The sequence below is a fragment of the Athene cunicularia genome (genome assembly GCF_003259725.1).
Source record: "Athene cunicularia isolate RWA chromosome 13 unlocalized genomic scaffold, athCun1 chr13_part1, whole genome shotgun sequence".
Taxonomy (NCBI): domain Eukaryota; kingdom Metazoa; phylum Chordata; class Aves; order Strigiformes; family Strigidae; genus Athene; species Athene cunicularia.
The window spans coordinates 13,696,209-13,714,020 of NW_020799117.1; the positions used below are offsets into that span (position 1 = coordinate 13,696,209).

At 36.9% G+C, this 17,812-nt stretch overlaps 1 protein-coding gene across 2 annotated transcripts in view; it reads left to right on the plus strand.

Moving 5' to 3' along the window:
• GABRG2 (gamma-aminobutyric acid type A receptor gamma2 subunit) overlaps positions 1-7,823 on the plus strand; it is a 72,564-nt gene extending 64,741 nt beyond the window's left edge. Inside the window, exons 8-10 of one of the 2 annotated variants that reach the window (XM_026858129.1) lie at positions 2,321-2,526; positions 4,348-4,371; positions 5,835-7,823. In XM_026858129.1, the coding sequence (XP_026713930.1) occupies positions 2,321-2,526; positions 4,348-4,371; positions 5,835-6,110 (506 nt within the window). In that variant the 3' untranslated portion in view covers positions 6,111-7,823. The remainder of the gene's footprint in view (positions 1-2,320; positions 2,527-4,347; positions 4,372-5,834) is intronic. The other variant, XM_026858130.1, reaches the window with a different exon arrangement.
• Positions 7,824-17,812: the final 9,989 nt, after the last annotated feature.

Here is a 17,812-nt window from a genome sequence, read left to right on the forward strand (position 1 = left end):
ACCAACAAGCAAATGTAGCCTTCAGGCCACAAAATCAACTGAATTTGGTTGTATCTAAAATCCTACACATGAAAATGTGACATGCAATTAATCAGAATTAGCAATTTCTACACACTTAGCAACTGTTCCACACCTAAGAGAGAGACTAAATTAACCTTGCTTGTGCAAAGCAGCTGTAGCTATAAAAATTAGCATAGAAACATTCAACTAGAGAAAGTTAAATACATTTTCCACTTCTGCATTAATCCACACAAGTGAGAATCATTTAGTGTTTCCTCCTGCATTTTCATTTCTTCACAGAACTATAGCACAGAGTACTGGAGTGCAAAATGAGAGACAGCATTTTCATTCCAGAGCTCCCTTGAAAGAAACACAGGAATAGAGGACCAGTGGCTCCCATGATAAAGTTTTAAGCTTTTCATTGCCTTTTTCATGTGCTCGCTAAAAAGAGGTTATAAAATCTGCTTAAAAAATTATAAAATTAATAAAGGCATTCAGCTGTTATTTTAAATTTTACTTAGATATGCAAAACAGATTGGTCCCTCTGTTGAGAATTAGTCTATTTGTACCACTGAGAAGGTAAAATCAGTGGTATGAAATTGCTATATAAAATGTGATGGATTTTAACTGTTCTGATGCATTTTTAATGTTCTTCACATCATAGCACAGGGAATAATATTCTAAAAAGAAAAGAGATGGTGAGGGATGTCACAATACTTCTCAGTTAAAGACTGCAGTCACTTATGAAGGCTAGAAGAGATATTGCTGTGGCAGAAAAAAATCTGACCTCACAGTGTTACAAGGAGCCCTGAGAGACTTTCCCTTCCAGCTTTATATTAAGAAATCACTTAAATAACAAACAGCAGATAATTTGGGTGGGGACTGTATCTTTTGCATACAACTAGAATGCATTTACAGAATCACAGAATCATCTAGGTTGGAAACGACCTTGAAGATCATCCAGTCCAACCATTAACCTCACACTGACCATCCTCAATTCCACCAGATCCCTCAGTGCTATGTCAACCCAACTCTCAAACCCCTTAAGGGTTGGGGACTCCACCACCTCCCTGAGCAGCCCATTCCAACGCCCAACAACCCATTCTGGAAAGAAATGCTTCCTAATATCCAGTCTAAACCTGCCCTGGTGCAACTTGAGGCCATTCCCTCTTGTCCTGTTGCTTTCTACCAGGCTAAAGAGGCTCAAACCCAGCTCTCTGCACCCTCCTTTCAGGCAGCTGTAGAGGGCGATGAGGTCTACCCTCAGCCTCCTCTTCTCCAGACTAAACCCCCCAGTTCCCTCAGCCGCTCCCCGTACGACCTGTGCTCCAGACCCTGCCCCAGCTCCGTTCCCTTCTCTGGACACGCTCGAGTCATTCAATGGCCTTTTTGCTGTGAGGGGCCCAAAACTGAACACAGGAATCGAGGGGCGGCCTCACCAGTGCCGAGCACAGGGGTCAGATCCCTTCCCTGTCCCTGCTGGCCATGCCAGTGCTGACACAAGCCAGGATGCCATTGGCCTTCTTGGCCCCCTGGGCACACTGCTGGCTCCTGTTCAGCCGGCTGTCAATCACCCTCCCAGGTCCCTCTCTGACTGGCAGCTCTCCAGCCACTCCTCCCCAAGCCTGTAGCGCTGCTTTGTTGTGGCCAAAGTGCAGAAATTTAGGGAAGAGAAAGGAAAGTTTCACTTCTTTATGTATCACACGTACAAATCTACACACATTTTGTCCTGCAGTTCCTGCTGGATTACATGCTTTCTTAAGAATTTTCATTAATTTCTACCTCATATAATGGCTGCAGGTGTGTCTATTACTGACACTGGTATCATTACCCCGCAACTGAATATAAGCAAAATTTATCCCAACAGTACAAACAGTTTCTTACTTTGAAGAATGGAGTAAAGCAACTCATTCTCCACCATTATTTTCTCACTCTGACACAAGTTCTCTTCTCTCTAGCTCTGTTTAAGGGTTTCAGCACAGAAACCCTAAAACTAAATTTCTCAATGAAAAATAAATAAAGGCTGCCTAGAAGTAAACTACACAACTAAAAAACTAAATTAAGTTTCTTAGAATCAAAACCCATCTAACCAAAGTATTCTGCAGAGCAGCACTTGCAGTGACTGTGCAAAAACATTTCATACCCTGTGTTAATCCTTGAAGCTCTCATTGAATCCATATTTCACTACTGGAATGTACTGTTTAATATCTTTGCTATATGTTTGAACTCCAGGCATACTTCAAAACCAGTCAGAGAAGTAACTGACAAAATCAGTTTGTCACTTGAAGTAATAATAATTCTGTTGCTTTCTATCTACCAGGTATTACAACTGTCCTGACGATGACTACCCTAAGTACAATTGCTCGTAAATCTCTTCCCAAAGTCTCCTATGTGACAGCAATGGATCTTTTTGTGTCAGTCTGCTTTATTTTTGTTTTCTCTGCACTGGTGGAATATGGAACTTTGCACTACTTTGTCAGCAACAGAAAGCCAAGCAAGGATAAAGACAAAAAGAAGAAAAATCCAGTATGTATCTTTTTATCAGCAAGGTCTAAAATTCAATTATGTTTTCTGAGAGAGCATTTAAATCTCTCTTTATGTTTGTACTTTCAGACTTTGCTATTGAATATATACACTTCCTTTGTATTAATATGAATGCAAACATTCACCTTGAGACTAAAAAGCTCATATATTATGGTTCCCTGGATGCTAGAGAAACTAATTTCTTAGAATAAGGATCCTTTTAACCAAAGTGTTTTGCAAATCACAACTATCACCAAAACCATTATTTCTGTTGTAGATAGAACTCTTGCTGTGACCTGTATGGAAGAGCTATCAGTTTCTCTGTCTTAGCTTTAGCAATATTCTCTGCCATTAACTTATGTCTGTATTATTGACATGACTGTTTTTCTTATTGAGGACTACAGTTAAACTTTTATATTTAAACTATGGACTGTGCTTTTCCTAATTTCCCCTTAAGCATCTGTTTCCTTTTCATTGTTTCCTTATCTTCTTTTTCTTGTATTTCTTACCTCCTTTATCTGTTTCTCTCCATTAGAAAATGATTTGGCTAGCAGTTTACAATGTTACTTGTGGATGCATGCTACACAACAATAAAAAAATGTATATAATAACCATAATAAAAAGATCCTGGAAATACCCTCAGTAAGGGTCTGGGGTTTTGCCCAGAGAGGGGAAAATTTTGCTGCTTATTTTGTCCAGGATATATTTCTCCATGCCTTTTGCAACTGAGCTGAAAAGTCTGTTGTCTGGAATCTCTGAGGTGAAAGGAATTAGTGTAAAATCCTAGAGAGAAAAGTAGCCTAATTGTCTACAAAAACCCCCAAATATGCCTACGAAAAATGTGAAGAACAAGTGTTTTACATTAATAGAGAGTATTTTCAAATCCATTTCAGGCATCTAGGAAACAATGAAGTCACTTGGATTTGCTCTGTTAAAATCTACAAGGACTTTTGAAGATATTCGCTTTTAATTATAACATACGCTGCAAAAAGATTTTAGAAAAAACAGTAATTAACCTTTTATTACATATTAATGCTATAAGTTCAACTTTAAAATCTGTTGAGAACTAGACTTTAAAAAACCAGGTAAAATAGATGTACTCTGTAGTGGATAAACAGCCAGAAAACCATCTATAAAACTATAGAGCAAGAATTCTTACCTAACATTAGGTATGCTAAAGTTGGATTTGATCATAGGCCTCTCTTTTGGTCAAAAGAAAGAAAGAGGCACTTCCAGAGAGTGATACATCATGGCCTGTCTTAGGCCAAAATAAAAGGCTGTCTGTGTGCATGTGTGTTATTCCCAATAAAGGAGCAAAGATTAACTACCTCAAAGATGTGCATTTAATGGCAGATTACTTGTTCTTTACATTACTTACCTGTGAGCATGTGGGGACCTATAAATGGTTAATCACAAAGTCTAAAAAACTTACAAGTAGAATATTCAGGAACCAGTCTGCAGGTAAAAAGAATTTTTTCTAAAAAGTGTTTTGATAAACTGTGAATAGTCTCTTTCAAAACAGTTCAACGTAAAGGATTGGAATGCCCTGGGAATATGACAAGATCTAAATGGAGTTTGGTATCTTATGTCTTTGGCCCAGATGTAGTTACAAAACAGTAAAAAGTCAAAAATATGGGGGTTGTATTTTACAGACAGTTGTTTAAATTGCTATTATCCCAACCTTTCTATAAATTTAGTTCTTTTTGACTTACTATGTTTTAGAAACATATTTTTAATTTATATTATTTTTGTCTCTTTCTTTCTTTCCTTTCTTTAATTTAAAACAAATCCCTCTGATTCTCTTTTCTGTCTACAAAATGAAAGCTTCTTCGGATGTTTTCCTTCAAGGTATAATGTTTTTTGGAATAGAAATTCACTGCATGCGACTGCTGAATTTAACTATTAGAGCTTATATGAGAGTGGTGCTTTGTTGTTGGTTTTTTTTTAGATGAGACATCTAAGCATTCTACTCAAGGTAACTTCCTAGTTAAGTAGAATGGTTAAACGTTTCTAAACAATTTGTAGAGTTGATTCAGCAGCCCAAATACTGATTCACTATGGTTCTGAGCTTAAGTTCAAGAGTGACCAGCATTATTGGATCACATGAATTAGGAGAGTTTAATGTTAAAACATTTCTGCTCCTCTATTTTTCAATTTGCCATGGGATCCAATAGCACCAGCTACACCAGAAACTTGCAATACACCCTTTTAGAACTCAGCTCTGATCCTGCTTTTTTAACCTTTGTGATTTCACTCCAAATTATAAAACCAAATATGGTTCTGATGTTGACCTGAACAAAATTCAATATCATCATCAATTACTCAAATGTTGTTCCTTATGCAAAAAAGTCAGAGTTTTGAAAGGGTTTAAGATGCGTATGTATTTTTAATGCTGTCATTGGATCAACACACTCTTAGCAAACTGGCAAGTATGTCTAGCTATGATCCACATCTAAACCTTGTCTTCATTCAGAAATGCAGAATTTTGTCAAAAAAAAAAAAAAAAAAGGAAAAAAAAGAAACAACATAAAGTAAAAGCCAAAAAAATTTACATACTTACAGAATGGAATTATTTTACCCTAATAGCTATCAGCAGGAAATTTCAATGCCTGTCATCCTAGTGTTTGCCAAGTGTTCAAATGTGTTTTCAATGCTTAATTTGCTCAATTCCTTCAAAATATATATGCATATATACCTGTACAGCTACGATATAAAATCTGGAACATGTTGAAACTTCTAGTTGGTGAGCTTTAGTAGATGGTGAACTGCATATATTCAAACAATTGGAGAGTCTTATAGAGATTCTCCTAACCCTATTCAAAAGATGAGTTTTGCCATTTTTCCTGTATATATATTTTCTCCTGTCTCAACATGAACCAGCCTTATATTAAAATCCTGCATTTCCAATTGATTATTTAAGTTCCTTTCACATACAATAAACAAATTGACTTCAGATATCAAGCAGCTATATAAAATATAAAACACAAAAGAAATTCAAAATACCAACAATTATATGCCTGAATGTTTCCTTTAACCCTTAAAGTTTACTTAGTTTGGCTTTAAAGTTAATTGTCCACCGCTGTTAACTTTATATTGGTTTGTGCTGCTTTCCTGTAAAGTGTACGACGCAACTGATTTTAATATGTTCAAGGTAATATTACCATTAGAACTCCTCAGCAATTTCCCATATACTCCATGCAGAACCATCATTCACATGTTGACCATTAGTCTCTATGTCCCTGTTGGTCTGGTGATAATAACAGAGTCTCTTCCTCCTGCCATCTTTTTCTTTTTTTGCCACTCCATCTTAGGCACCTACAATTGACATCCGACCGCGATCAGCTACTATTCAAATGAACAATGCTACACACCTCCAAGAAAGGGATGAAGAATATGGGTATGAGTGTCTTGATGGCAAGGACTGTGCCAGTTTTTTTTGCTGCTTTGAGGATTGTCGAACGGGGGCGTGGAGGCATGGAAGAATACATATTCGCATTGCCAAAATGGACTCCTATGCCCGCATCTTCTTCCCAACTGCCTTCTGTTTGTTTAACCTGGTGTATTGGGTATCATATCTTTACCTTTAAAAACAGAAGGAAATCAGTGACATGAGCCTTACTCACTGAATTTCTTAGAGAGATGGTTTCTTAAGTCCACTTGAAGTATTTACAATGCGCTTTATAGTGGTCTGAATTCTTTAGTGCCATGACCCGGTAAATATCAATCATATCATTTGTCCAAAAATTGCCATCAGGTTATTGTGAATTAAATGTCCATTCCACATGCTGAAATAATTTGAAATAAAAATCATATAAACAGGTAATATACAGCTATACCTGCTGGAATAGCGAGAAACAGAGCAGCCAGGGCAAGGGGAACGTGACAACATCTCTTAATAGTATACTGCTATTTCAAAAAGGAGTGAGAGAGAGGAGGATTCCCAGGTAAAGTGCTGTACAGTTTGTTGACATTGGCTATAATTATGCTATAGCTTTATTCTTTGTGGGCTTTTCTTTTTGGAAGAGTCATCTCTCACTTTGAATAGGTATTATTAAGCTAGGAAAGGTAACTTTTACTCCCACCAAGATAAAAATAGACTTTTCCCTTTGCCATCCCTTTAAGAGCACATGTACAATGCTGTAAATATTTCAATACCTTGTAGTATATAAAGTCTAGTGCATGCATCTTTTGGGGGCCAAAATAAATGAAACAAAGGTACCATAAAGTTTGTCTTTTATTTTGTGTCTCTGGATGTGCTATTGTAATTGAAATGTGGACAATTCTTTTTTTTCCTTGAAAAATTAGCCCTTTCCTTCATGCATGGAAGATCCAAGCAGACAGCACTTTCATGTAAGACATTAGAGAAGCCTTAAGGATTCAAATAAATAACATGTAGACAAATCTGTATGGCCAATATAATAGCTCATAAAGTATACTGTATGTGTCTGCTGCAGTTGTAGCCTTCATTTTCCATTGATAATGTTGCTATATTTCAACTGAATTTCCAGTAATTATACACTGCAAGATCAGCTTCTGAATTTAATTCATGTGCTTCTATCGTTCTTTTCCCATGTTGAGCTCTACTTTTTCCTTACACAAGTGTTTGTGGGATACTTTTAATTCTTTAATTCAGTCCAGGAAATAGCTTTTATTCTAAACATTATTTTTACATAAGAGCTTCAGGTTCATTTTGAAACATTAGATTTTGTATTATATATACACATACAATTCTCTGCCCATTCATGTTCTTGATCAGCAATAGTTGTTGTCAGTGCTGCTTTTCACCTGGTGAGTACCTTTACTAAACCAAACCTTTACCATGGCTAGCACACAGTTTATAGATAGCCTTGAAAATAAAAGGGAACAAAGGGTGTCTTGGCTACTAAATCACATGTATGCAGTTTATGTGTATTTAAAACCTTCAACCCACCTGGGTGAATCTTGAAAACCATTTATTCCCTGGTTTTCAGAACCTGTATGATGCTCAATTATGCAACCTTAAGCACATGTAAATATGACAGACCTTTTTTTTAATTGTCAAAGATGTAAAATGTCACCTCCAGGAAAGTGGGCTTGCAGATTGAAAAGGGAGATATATAACTTATCATTACAGAATTATTAATAGCTGAAATGGAGGAGAAGGAAAGTTTTCCAATGTTTGTATAGTTTTGGAAATAAAAATGTATAAAAAAGGAATAACTCTTGATCATCAATTGCTCCTTGTCCAATGTATTTGAAAACATTTTAATAAAGGAATTGCACACACCTGTGGACTTTTTCAATAAAACTGCTGCACTCAATTCTAGTTTTCTTGTGATTAGTTTGTTAAAAGCATGCTTCAAAGACTAGACTGCTTGACTAGCTTGATTCATGAGCTGCCTAAATATAAGTGATTATAATCCTCATAACCCTCTGAACTACCTCATTTTGTAGTCAGCTCTACATTCACGGATTGAGACTAAATCTTTAAAACCATTTTTAAGATTATGCTATTCTAAAAATAATAATAATTTTTAAAAATCATTGAATTGGGAGTATCCTAATGAGGAGAGAACCTTTCTTTATCTACTTAAAATAGAGAGTGTCTCCACGCTGTGAATGAGTGTCAATCATCTTTCACATGGAAATGTGTTTCATATGGTGCCAGACAGATTGCTAACTTTTTTTTTTTAGTAGTGCTTAGTGATTTCACAGCTTTCTGTTAGTTTCTTGCAGTTAATAGGAGTTGTTTCAGTTTTTATCTTGATCTTTTCCCTGCTATAAAATAGGTTTTATACAGATCATTATGAACCTCAGACCAAAACTGCCCTTTAATTCTCTCACTCGCAGTACATTTCAGTTAATATATTCAGATTTTTTTTTACAAGGTCTGTGAAATTAAGGATTTGGTGACACCAAGTACCTTACTCTAGTTCAGTCATCAAATTATATGTGTCTATGGAAAGCCTGCAATCACCCTCACAGTAAAGCATTTGCCCACTATAGGAAGCAGAAAGCCATCTTGCACAAGTGAAGTATCTTATTGCTCTTCATTACTGCATGTCCACTGTAGGAGAAGATCAGGTGCAAGACCATCTAAAGAACCCGAAGGTGCACAAGTCCATGGAAACTGATGAGATGCATCTGCAGGTCTTGAGGTAATGGGCAGATGAAGTAGCTAAGCCACTATCCATCATATTTGAGAAGTCATGGCAGTCCAGTGAAGTTCCCACTGACTGGAAAAGGGGAAACATAACCCCCATTTTTAAAAATGAAAAAAAGGAAGACCTGGGGAACTACAGGCCAGTCTCACCTCTGTGCCCAGCAAGATCATGGAGCAGATTCTCCTGGAAACTATGCTAGGGCACATGGAGAATAAGGAGGTGATTGGTGACAAGCCAACATGGCATCGCTAAGGGCAAATCACTTCCAACAAATTTGGTGGCCTTCTATGACGGGGTTACAGTGCTGGTGGATAAGAGAAGAGCAACTGATGTCCTCTACCTGGACTTGTGCAAAGCATGTGACACTGTCCCACATGACATCCTTGTCTCTATGTTGTGAGAATGGGTTTGATGGATGGACCACTCGCTGGATAAGGAACTGGCTGGATGGTCACACTCAGTTACGGTCAACAGCTCAATGTCCAAGTGGAAAGCAATGACGAGTGGTGTCCTCACAGGCCGGTGTTGGGACCAGCACTGTTTAACATCTTTGTTGGTGACATGGGCAGTGGGATCGAGGCACCCTCAGCAAGTTCACCGATGACACCGAGCTGTGTGGTGCGGTCGACACACTGGAGAGAAGGGATGTGTCATCCAGGGGGACCTGGACAGGCTGGAGAGGTGGGACCATGTGAACCTCATGAAGTTCAACAAGGCCAAGTGCAAGGTCCTGCACATGGATCAGGGCAATCCCAAGCACAATTCCAGTCTGGGCGAGGAGTGGATTGAGAGCAGCCCCAAGGAGAAGGACTTGGGGGTATCAGTGGATGGAAAACTGACTGTGAGTCAGCAATGTGCGTTCAACAGCCCAGAAGGCCAAACGTGTGCTGGGCTGTATCAAGAGAAGTGTGGGCGGCAGGTCGAAGGAGGGGATTCTCCCCCTATACTCTGCTCTCGTGAGACGCCCCCTGCAGTGCTGTGTCCAGCTCTGGGGGCACCAACAGCAGAAGGACATGAACCTGCTCAAGCAGGGCCAGAGGAGGCCACGAGGATGCTGGAGCACCCCACTGTGAGGACAAGCTGGGAGAGTTGGGGGGGTTCAGCCTGGAGACCTTACAGCAGCCTTCCAGTACTTAAAGGGTCTACAGGAAAAATGGGGAGGGACTGTTTATCAGGGGGTGTAGTGGTAGGACCCCTTGGTAACAGCTGTAAACTGAAAAAGTATAGATATAGGTTAGATCTAAAAAAGTAGTCTTCCCTGTGAGGGTGGTGAGTCCCTGGCACAGGCTGCCCAGAGAAGCTGTGGCTGCCCCCTCCCTGGCAGGGTTCAAGGCCAGGTTGGACGGGGCTGTGAGCAACCTGGGCTGGTGGAAGGTGTCCCTGCCCATGGCAGGGGGGTGGAACTAGGTGATCTTTAAGGTGCCTTCCAACCCAAACCATTCTGTGATTCTATGATTTTATCAAGGGAGGAGTGTAGTAAAAGACTGAAATACCTCCATTACAATAATGGAAACCACACTAAACGGAAGGTTATGCCACACCTATAGTTAAGGAGTTGAGTGAACTTTTCTCACCATACATATATCACTACACAAAGGAAATAAGCCCTTAATCAGTCATTACCCAACATCTCTTCTCCTGCCACACTTATTTAGATAATCTGTCATTTCTTCCTGGGGAAAATGGATGAGATTTAGAAGGACAGCAACATGGAGAAACATGTAATTCCCTGTGAGAAAATGACACCAAAGCACAGTCTAGTGCTAACTAAACAAAAAGTATAGTGTTCCTCTGAATAGAGATTGTATTAGCTATTCAGCACAGAATCAAAAGATGACCTATATATTCTAAGCCAGACTGGGAACACAGCAAACTAAATAGCAAGAAAAATAACATTTGGGTATGATGAGGTTTTAAAAGAAAACTGCTCAGAAACCTATCTATTCAGACATATTCACACATATTATATAAAATATATTAACTATACATATTAACTCTCCCAGTTGCATTCTAGGGAGAAACTCACTCCTGATGCAACAGACTTTCTAAAACGTTTTCAAGTTCATCACATTGCAGATCACTATTACTGCTCTGGGATATGTCTGAGGATGTTCAGATGTTTGTTAAGAGTTTTGTCAAGTATACACTAGCGGCACAATTACCTACTTGCTATTTATATTGCAAGTAATGTAGTTGTCCTGAATGACACAAGACATTGTTGTCCCAGGGATTATGTCATATATACATATCAAAAGAGAACACTCTCAAAGCATTTCTAAATCTGTATAACTTTATGACATTTACAAACCCCAGTTTGTAAATAGAGATAATGGTATTCAGAGAGATAATGTGACTCAATGTTTTTCAATGTTAGGCAGCCATACAAGACTATATTTTAACTAGCCAGTGATTTTGAGTAATTTTTAGCCTCTGTACAATATAAAATGATAAAGCTCCTAAAGGTGCAATTCCTAGCACAGATTATATATACAGAGAAAAGTTAAAGAAAAAAAAAAAAAAAAGGCAAGTGGTCTTATTTTTAATCCACTCATTTCTACCTCATTTTCCCACAGTCACATAAATCTATCTAACATGAATGAACTGGTCAAATATACTATGTGTATCTGTTTCAATGACACACCTATAGCAGCAAATATTGGGATATACTGGAGGTTCAAATACTTGGACCTCCTTCTTCCTGTGCCCCCAAGGCCCTCCAGTCTAAAAACATAGGTAGAAAAAGGAAAAAGCATACTTACAGAATACTCAAGCAAATTCATGAGAAATGGAACAAGAGTTTTGTTTACTGCACAGATTTTAGTAGACTGCATTACTTTACATGGAACCAAAAAAAAGAACTCAGAAAAATACAGTTTTAAATTATTTGCCTTATCACAAAATCCAGGTTTTGTAGGATCACAGTAGAGATGAGCTGTAAATTGGGATTTGAAAGAGGATAAGCAAGGATTTTTTCAGGTTTTCTGAAGGTTTTCTCATGCTACAGAGGAAAGGCAGGACTAGGTAACAAAGTCTGTGTGGGAGAGGCCAGTAGTTGAAGAGTGAAACTAAGCCATGACTACAATATAGAGGCTGAAGTTAATATTGAACTGATTCTTTCTATCCAGCTTGCAACTGATAACTGAATTAGAGAAACAAATAAAAGAATTTGTTGAATTATGTAAGAATTATGTACATTAATGGACTAAAGAGGCAGTACAAAGCAACAAGCTAAGAAGAAGAATTCAGAGGCAATATGATGCATAGAAAATATAGTAATTGTCAAGGCTAGAATAATGAAAGTTGCAGTTCTCTGAACTGAATGGAGTACATTTGGGGTTCAGGCTTCATCTACACAGATGAAGAACCAAATTTTGCTGATGCTATGGAAGAAAGTTAATGTTATTTGGAAATAAATAGCTAGGTCCAAGGTAAGGATATAATGAAAAATAAAGCCTGTTCATGGCCTTTTGCAGCTGGAAGAATAAAGCCTGTTATTTTAAGCTAAGGGATCCAAGGCAGAATCCAATAGTAAGCATGAACACAAGAAGAAAAGACAAAATACAAGGAAGCCATCTAAATAAAACTTAACTACATCCCAGGGGTAAAAGCGACATTTCAAAACGCAAGTGTTGTCTTTTAAACAAAATTTCAGTTGCTTTGCAAAGATAATTTAATTAAATCTTATTAAAAGCTTCACAGGTAAATCAGTTTATTAACTGATGAAAGATCTATTGTTGTATTTATAAAAATTAATAGCCAATGCACTTTCCCTCCTTATTTAGAAGGATTCTGTAGATGAAAAGATTCAGACTTTCTACTTACACATTACTGTGTTTTTCTTTTTAAAGTCAAGATTTACAATGAAAAACATATCTGTTGAATACGTAAAAGGAAGTCCATGACCTTTAAAAGATCCTGAACGACAGGAACTAAAAACTTTGCTTACAAGTACACAAACACATTTGAATAATTCATTCCAGAATGCTGAATTAGTTCAGAAAAACATATAAAAAAAGGTTGCCTTTCTTGTAGGGAAAAAACCCTACAGTATGATAAGACTGGATAAAATTTTTCATTTGGGCTCACATAAAATTCATATTGATCAAAATGAGAAAATGCAAAATAAGAAATGAGAAAGGATTAATAGAGCTTTAATTCAACCAGTATGAAAAAAATTAGAAATATTGATCTTTCCCCCAGACACATGCTTTTTCATACCAGCACACTAAAATGTTTATCTGATGAGGTTTAATCAACTATCACAATTTTCAGGTATAAGCTATAAGCCTAATTATAGATTCAGCAGTTTTGCTGTAAGAAGCTTAACATTAATTTACCCACAGGAAGAAAACAAACAAACAAATAAACCCCTCCTCCAAAAAACCCTCCAAACCAAGACTTCTCATCTCATTCCTAAAATGAGACAGAAGCACATAGAGCATATCTGACCAGCTAATACATTTACAACATGTCTATAAAAATAGTAGATGAGGATCTAAACAGCTTTAAAGTCTGACAGACCTGCTAGAGACGGTTTAGCATAGTTGGATACTTTGCTGTATTAAAGAAGAAAAAAACCCACATGTAAATTAAAGAAGAAAAAAAACCATATAAAATAAAAACGTCTGCATGTTTGTATTGACAAAATAATGCATATTCATAAATTCTCATAATTCCCTTCAGTGTTTTCCTTAAGACTAGAAGTGAAAGACTAGACTGACAATTTCGACAATTCTATAATCTCATTATTCAGCTTTCACAGGTTTTTCTACTTCTCATTCTAGTTCTACTTATATCAGTGCTCTTTAATCTACTGCCACAGTGAGATTTCTTGTTCAAAAATTATTTTCTTTTTGCTCTTTCAAATTCCTTTGCCCTCACTGAACATTTACGTGACTTTGATGGCTTTTCTGCTGATCTAGCAGCTCTGGATCTTTCTTGCATGTATTATGCTTCTGTCCCATAAATCACCATTCTCACATCTGCAGCCAAATTTGTGTTTCCACTTCAACTCTGAAAAACTATTGTAATTTGAGAACTATCACTTTTAAAGAAACTGCAGGTGAAGTTGTAAAGTTAATGGATTCAATACTAGGAAGCTAAAAAGAGTTAAGACAGACCTGTTGTTAACTTCAAGCTTGTTTTTGTTTTACTTGTTTTCAGGACAGCTGATGCCAGCTCTTATTAAGGCCCAGTCTCTCTAGACTGAATTGTAATAGTGAGAGAGTATCAATATTTGCACAATATGCAAACCCTGACAAGGTCTAGAGGTGGCATAAATCTCAGCAAAGCCAAACCCTCCTCATATAGCAGCACTCCTGCTGGTGTCAAGCACCTGAGGATGACATGTTGATGATCCCTGAATATTTCTGTAAAGGAAAGACAATGGCCACACTGAATCAGCTGTCATTAATTCCTTCAAACCCTAAGTAACACTTCATGAGCATTTTTCAGCTGTTCTCTCTGGTTCCAGTAGCTTTGCCACTTTCTAGGGAGTCTTCAGTGGCTCTTTTGGAAAGATACACTAGTTGAGCATACCTTGGATGGCCCTTGGGAGAGTCTTAATGTCAGAGAATCACAGGTACCAGCTATACAGGGATGAGAGAAGGTTGTACTGTACAGGAAGGACTGTACAGTAGAAAGTGAAGCCGTGTCAAAGAAACCACCCTAGAAACTCCTAATATCCATGGAGAGATTCGTTTCAAACTACTCTGTATGATCTGCCAGAGTTGATTAGAACTTTCTCTGTTTGAAGAGCCATCTTGTTCTAGTACATTAGCCTGTGTTTTAATAAAATAACATTTTTATGCACTGGCAGCCTTTTCTGTCCTTTGGAGCACTCACTTTAAAGAAAAGGTAAGGCTGTTCATCCTTCCATCTGTCATTGACTTCATACCCTACCACTTGTGTGGAAAAAAAAAAACAAACACCAAGAACCAAATATACCCAAGAGTAGGACTGAACAGAACTTGCAAAAAATTTGTGAGATTCTTTTAATCAAAATCATAGCTTTCTTCTAAAATCCTCTAAAGAGCCTTCTCATCTGCCCATGAAGAATTTTAGATCATGGAAGAATGATGCTCATTAAGTGTGCTGCAGCTCATACATGCAACTGTGTGTTCGACTAGCAAATCCTGTCCATTGCCTTATTGAATTGTTACTCAAGTGCCACTGGTGCCTTCTCCCTCATGTTTGCTGGTTCAGTGTTCCTAAACCAATGCAGCGACACAAGTTCTGGGCAGCATGTAAAAGAATAATGTGGAAAAAGTAATATGATTAGAATGATACAGCATCAATGATAAACAGGAGAATTTATTAAAGATTCAGTGTTACTATCAAGTAATAGCTATTCGTAAACTTAAGTTGGCTTCTATACATAATTTTAAGAATCATAAACTTTTATTAATTACTTTACACAACTCTTACTTAGCTTCTGGCTGCTCCTTTTAGTAATAGTATCAGTTGGGATCAAAAATTGCCAAAGTGTAAATGATCACATACATCATCTCTGTGTATTTTAGAGCTACTGTGAAATGAACAAAAATACAGGATGCCTTCCCAATAAAATTGAAATGGTTAGTCCTGCTCAAGATCTCTGAAGTTGGAGAATCATTTGATCCACTTTTTTGTGTGTGTGATTTTGTCCTCTATAGGGAATTGAAGGATAAAACACTGATCTTTCTGAGAAGTCTTAAAATTCATCCCAAACCTGAAATAAAATATGCTAAGGTAAAATTTCCTAGGGATGGAGCTGGATACAAGCTTATTGTGTGAGCATATAATTTAGTCTCCAGAGTTTATTTTTCCAATCTGTACAAAGAGGAACAACCAATAATGCTGAGCAGTTAATGCAGACACACGACCTTTGGTTATGTAAACAGGTTTAAGTTCACATCCCATGCACATTTGAGATAACTGTAAAGATTCTTCTGAGGATTTTGCCAAATAAATGCCAAGTATTATGTTATTGCTCCTTGCACCTTCCCTCCCACTATTCCTGGCACCTAGGCAGAGAAGGAGTTAGCCCTCTGTACACTTTAATTCATATGTTGTGCAAAGGAAAAATACAATGTGAGAAGATATTACTTTTCAATGATGCCCTTATTTTCCCTTGTCTTTTAGGAAAAAAAAAAATTGTGTAGAACTGATAAGTGGTATTTGGGGAACTTTTAAAAGAAAAAAACCTTCAAACTAATTCTGCAATTAACTACTTTAGGTAAAGAAAAATCAGCAGCAGCCTAGTTCCTGTTCTTTGTCTTACCAAAACTCTTAGAAAATTAAGCATCTAGTAGCTGAGTAAACTAATCTTGGTAGACTAAGACCATCATGACCAATCCTATGAGACGTACACTAGATGCCTACATCATTTTGAGTACTAGTGCTACTAAATGATTATACCCTGTCTGAATAATTTGTCACAATTCCAATAAATGGATTGACATTCTGATGTTGCCTAGAAAATGTGTCAATGAGTATTTTGAAACAGAAGGGGAAAGTACCAGTTTTTCAGTTTTAGTAACAAAAATCTTATTAACTTTAAAGCTCTGTTTAATTCATAGGTAGCCAGCAAAATACTAATCAAAATGCTAATCAAAATCATTCATGCTATAGTAGAACAGGATGCATTTTATTCTAAACAGCAGCCGCCAGTTTCTAAAGATGCTCAACAATTATTACGTTATGAGGAATAATAGGCTTTTCAAAGAGTTAAAATACAAAAGGAGCATTTACTTATTAAGAAAAAAATTGAAAATAATTACATGGGAATTGAAAGTAAAAAGAAAGTAGGCAAAAGAACTGTATCTTTGACAATATGGTAAAATAATGGAATCTATAAATTAAAAAACCCACTAGCTACTTTTTTTAAAGTTAACCCACTTGAAAAAGTTTACATTTTTCTCCCAAAATATATTAATATTCAAAAATCAGAACCATTGGAGAGTTATGTCATAGATGTCAATGAATACATCCCCAACTGAAGGTAAATTAGCATCTGTATTTAACTCTGTAGAACTATATTTTTGTTTAGTTTTATCTTGTTTAGAAAGACACACCAGTCCTGTCTCTCAATCTTTCCTTAAACATAACTTTTTTTAAAGTGAATCTCATTTTATCTGTCCCTTAATATGCTTAGACATCCAAAAGTTAAGCAGAGAAATTAGAACACTAAAAAAATCATGTAACTTGGAGAGTTACTGCTTAGTCATCTATGTGAACTTCAGAATTTGTATTTTTACATTCTCCAGAGCTTTTATAGAGAAAACGCTGACATTTCATTGACATATGTTGGAAAACTGGGGAAAAAATGGCCTTTAAATTGATAAAGGACCTAGTCACTTTCTGCTACGTGCCCATTTTTGTAATCAACCTAAGATCCCACGCGCCCATCTATATGAGCTTAGAGGTTCCAAAGAAATCCCTGCTGAGATCTTCCACACAAGCACACAACTGCAGAAGAAAACTGTAACCTGTGTTAGTAAAAATGGCACCCAAAACTACAGAACCATCTGTTTGTTGTGGATTGTTGCATTTTGTCAGAGATTTTGCTGACTACACCCAAGCTCAAAAGAGAAACATAGATTAGCATAAACAGAAATGCAAGAAACAGTTAAAAGGTTCTTTATGAATTAATGAGCATTTTTTCCTCTTCTCAGATTGCTGTACATACAGAATTAAAAAAAAGTCAGTTGAGTGACACATTCTCTCTTTGACACATGTCCTTATATAAAGCTAAATATTAAAGTGCATAAAAAGGCAACAATATTCATCAGTGTGTGTCATACCTTTACAGTGTTTGCTTTACCACTTAACATTAAAAATACCATTTCAGTGTACCCTCTTCTTAAGTAATCTTCAGTTTTATCATACTACCTATTTTGCAGTAAATTTTGAAAACAATAAAGTTTTATGTTCTATGAGATTCATAAACTCCACCCAAATTTTCTTTGTGAAATATGCTACCTGGATATGCTCTGAGAGTAGGTGAAGCATTGCTTTGCATTTTCAAAATGTCTAGCAAACTGCCTAACCCCATTAAGAAAGGAAGCACTATGAATGTCACCTCAAGACAACTGCAGCCCTACTTGTCTCAAGTGATTTTTAGTTTGGAGGTTTTTTGCAGGTTGGGGGATGACATACAAAGATAC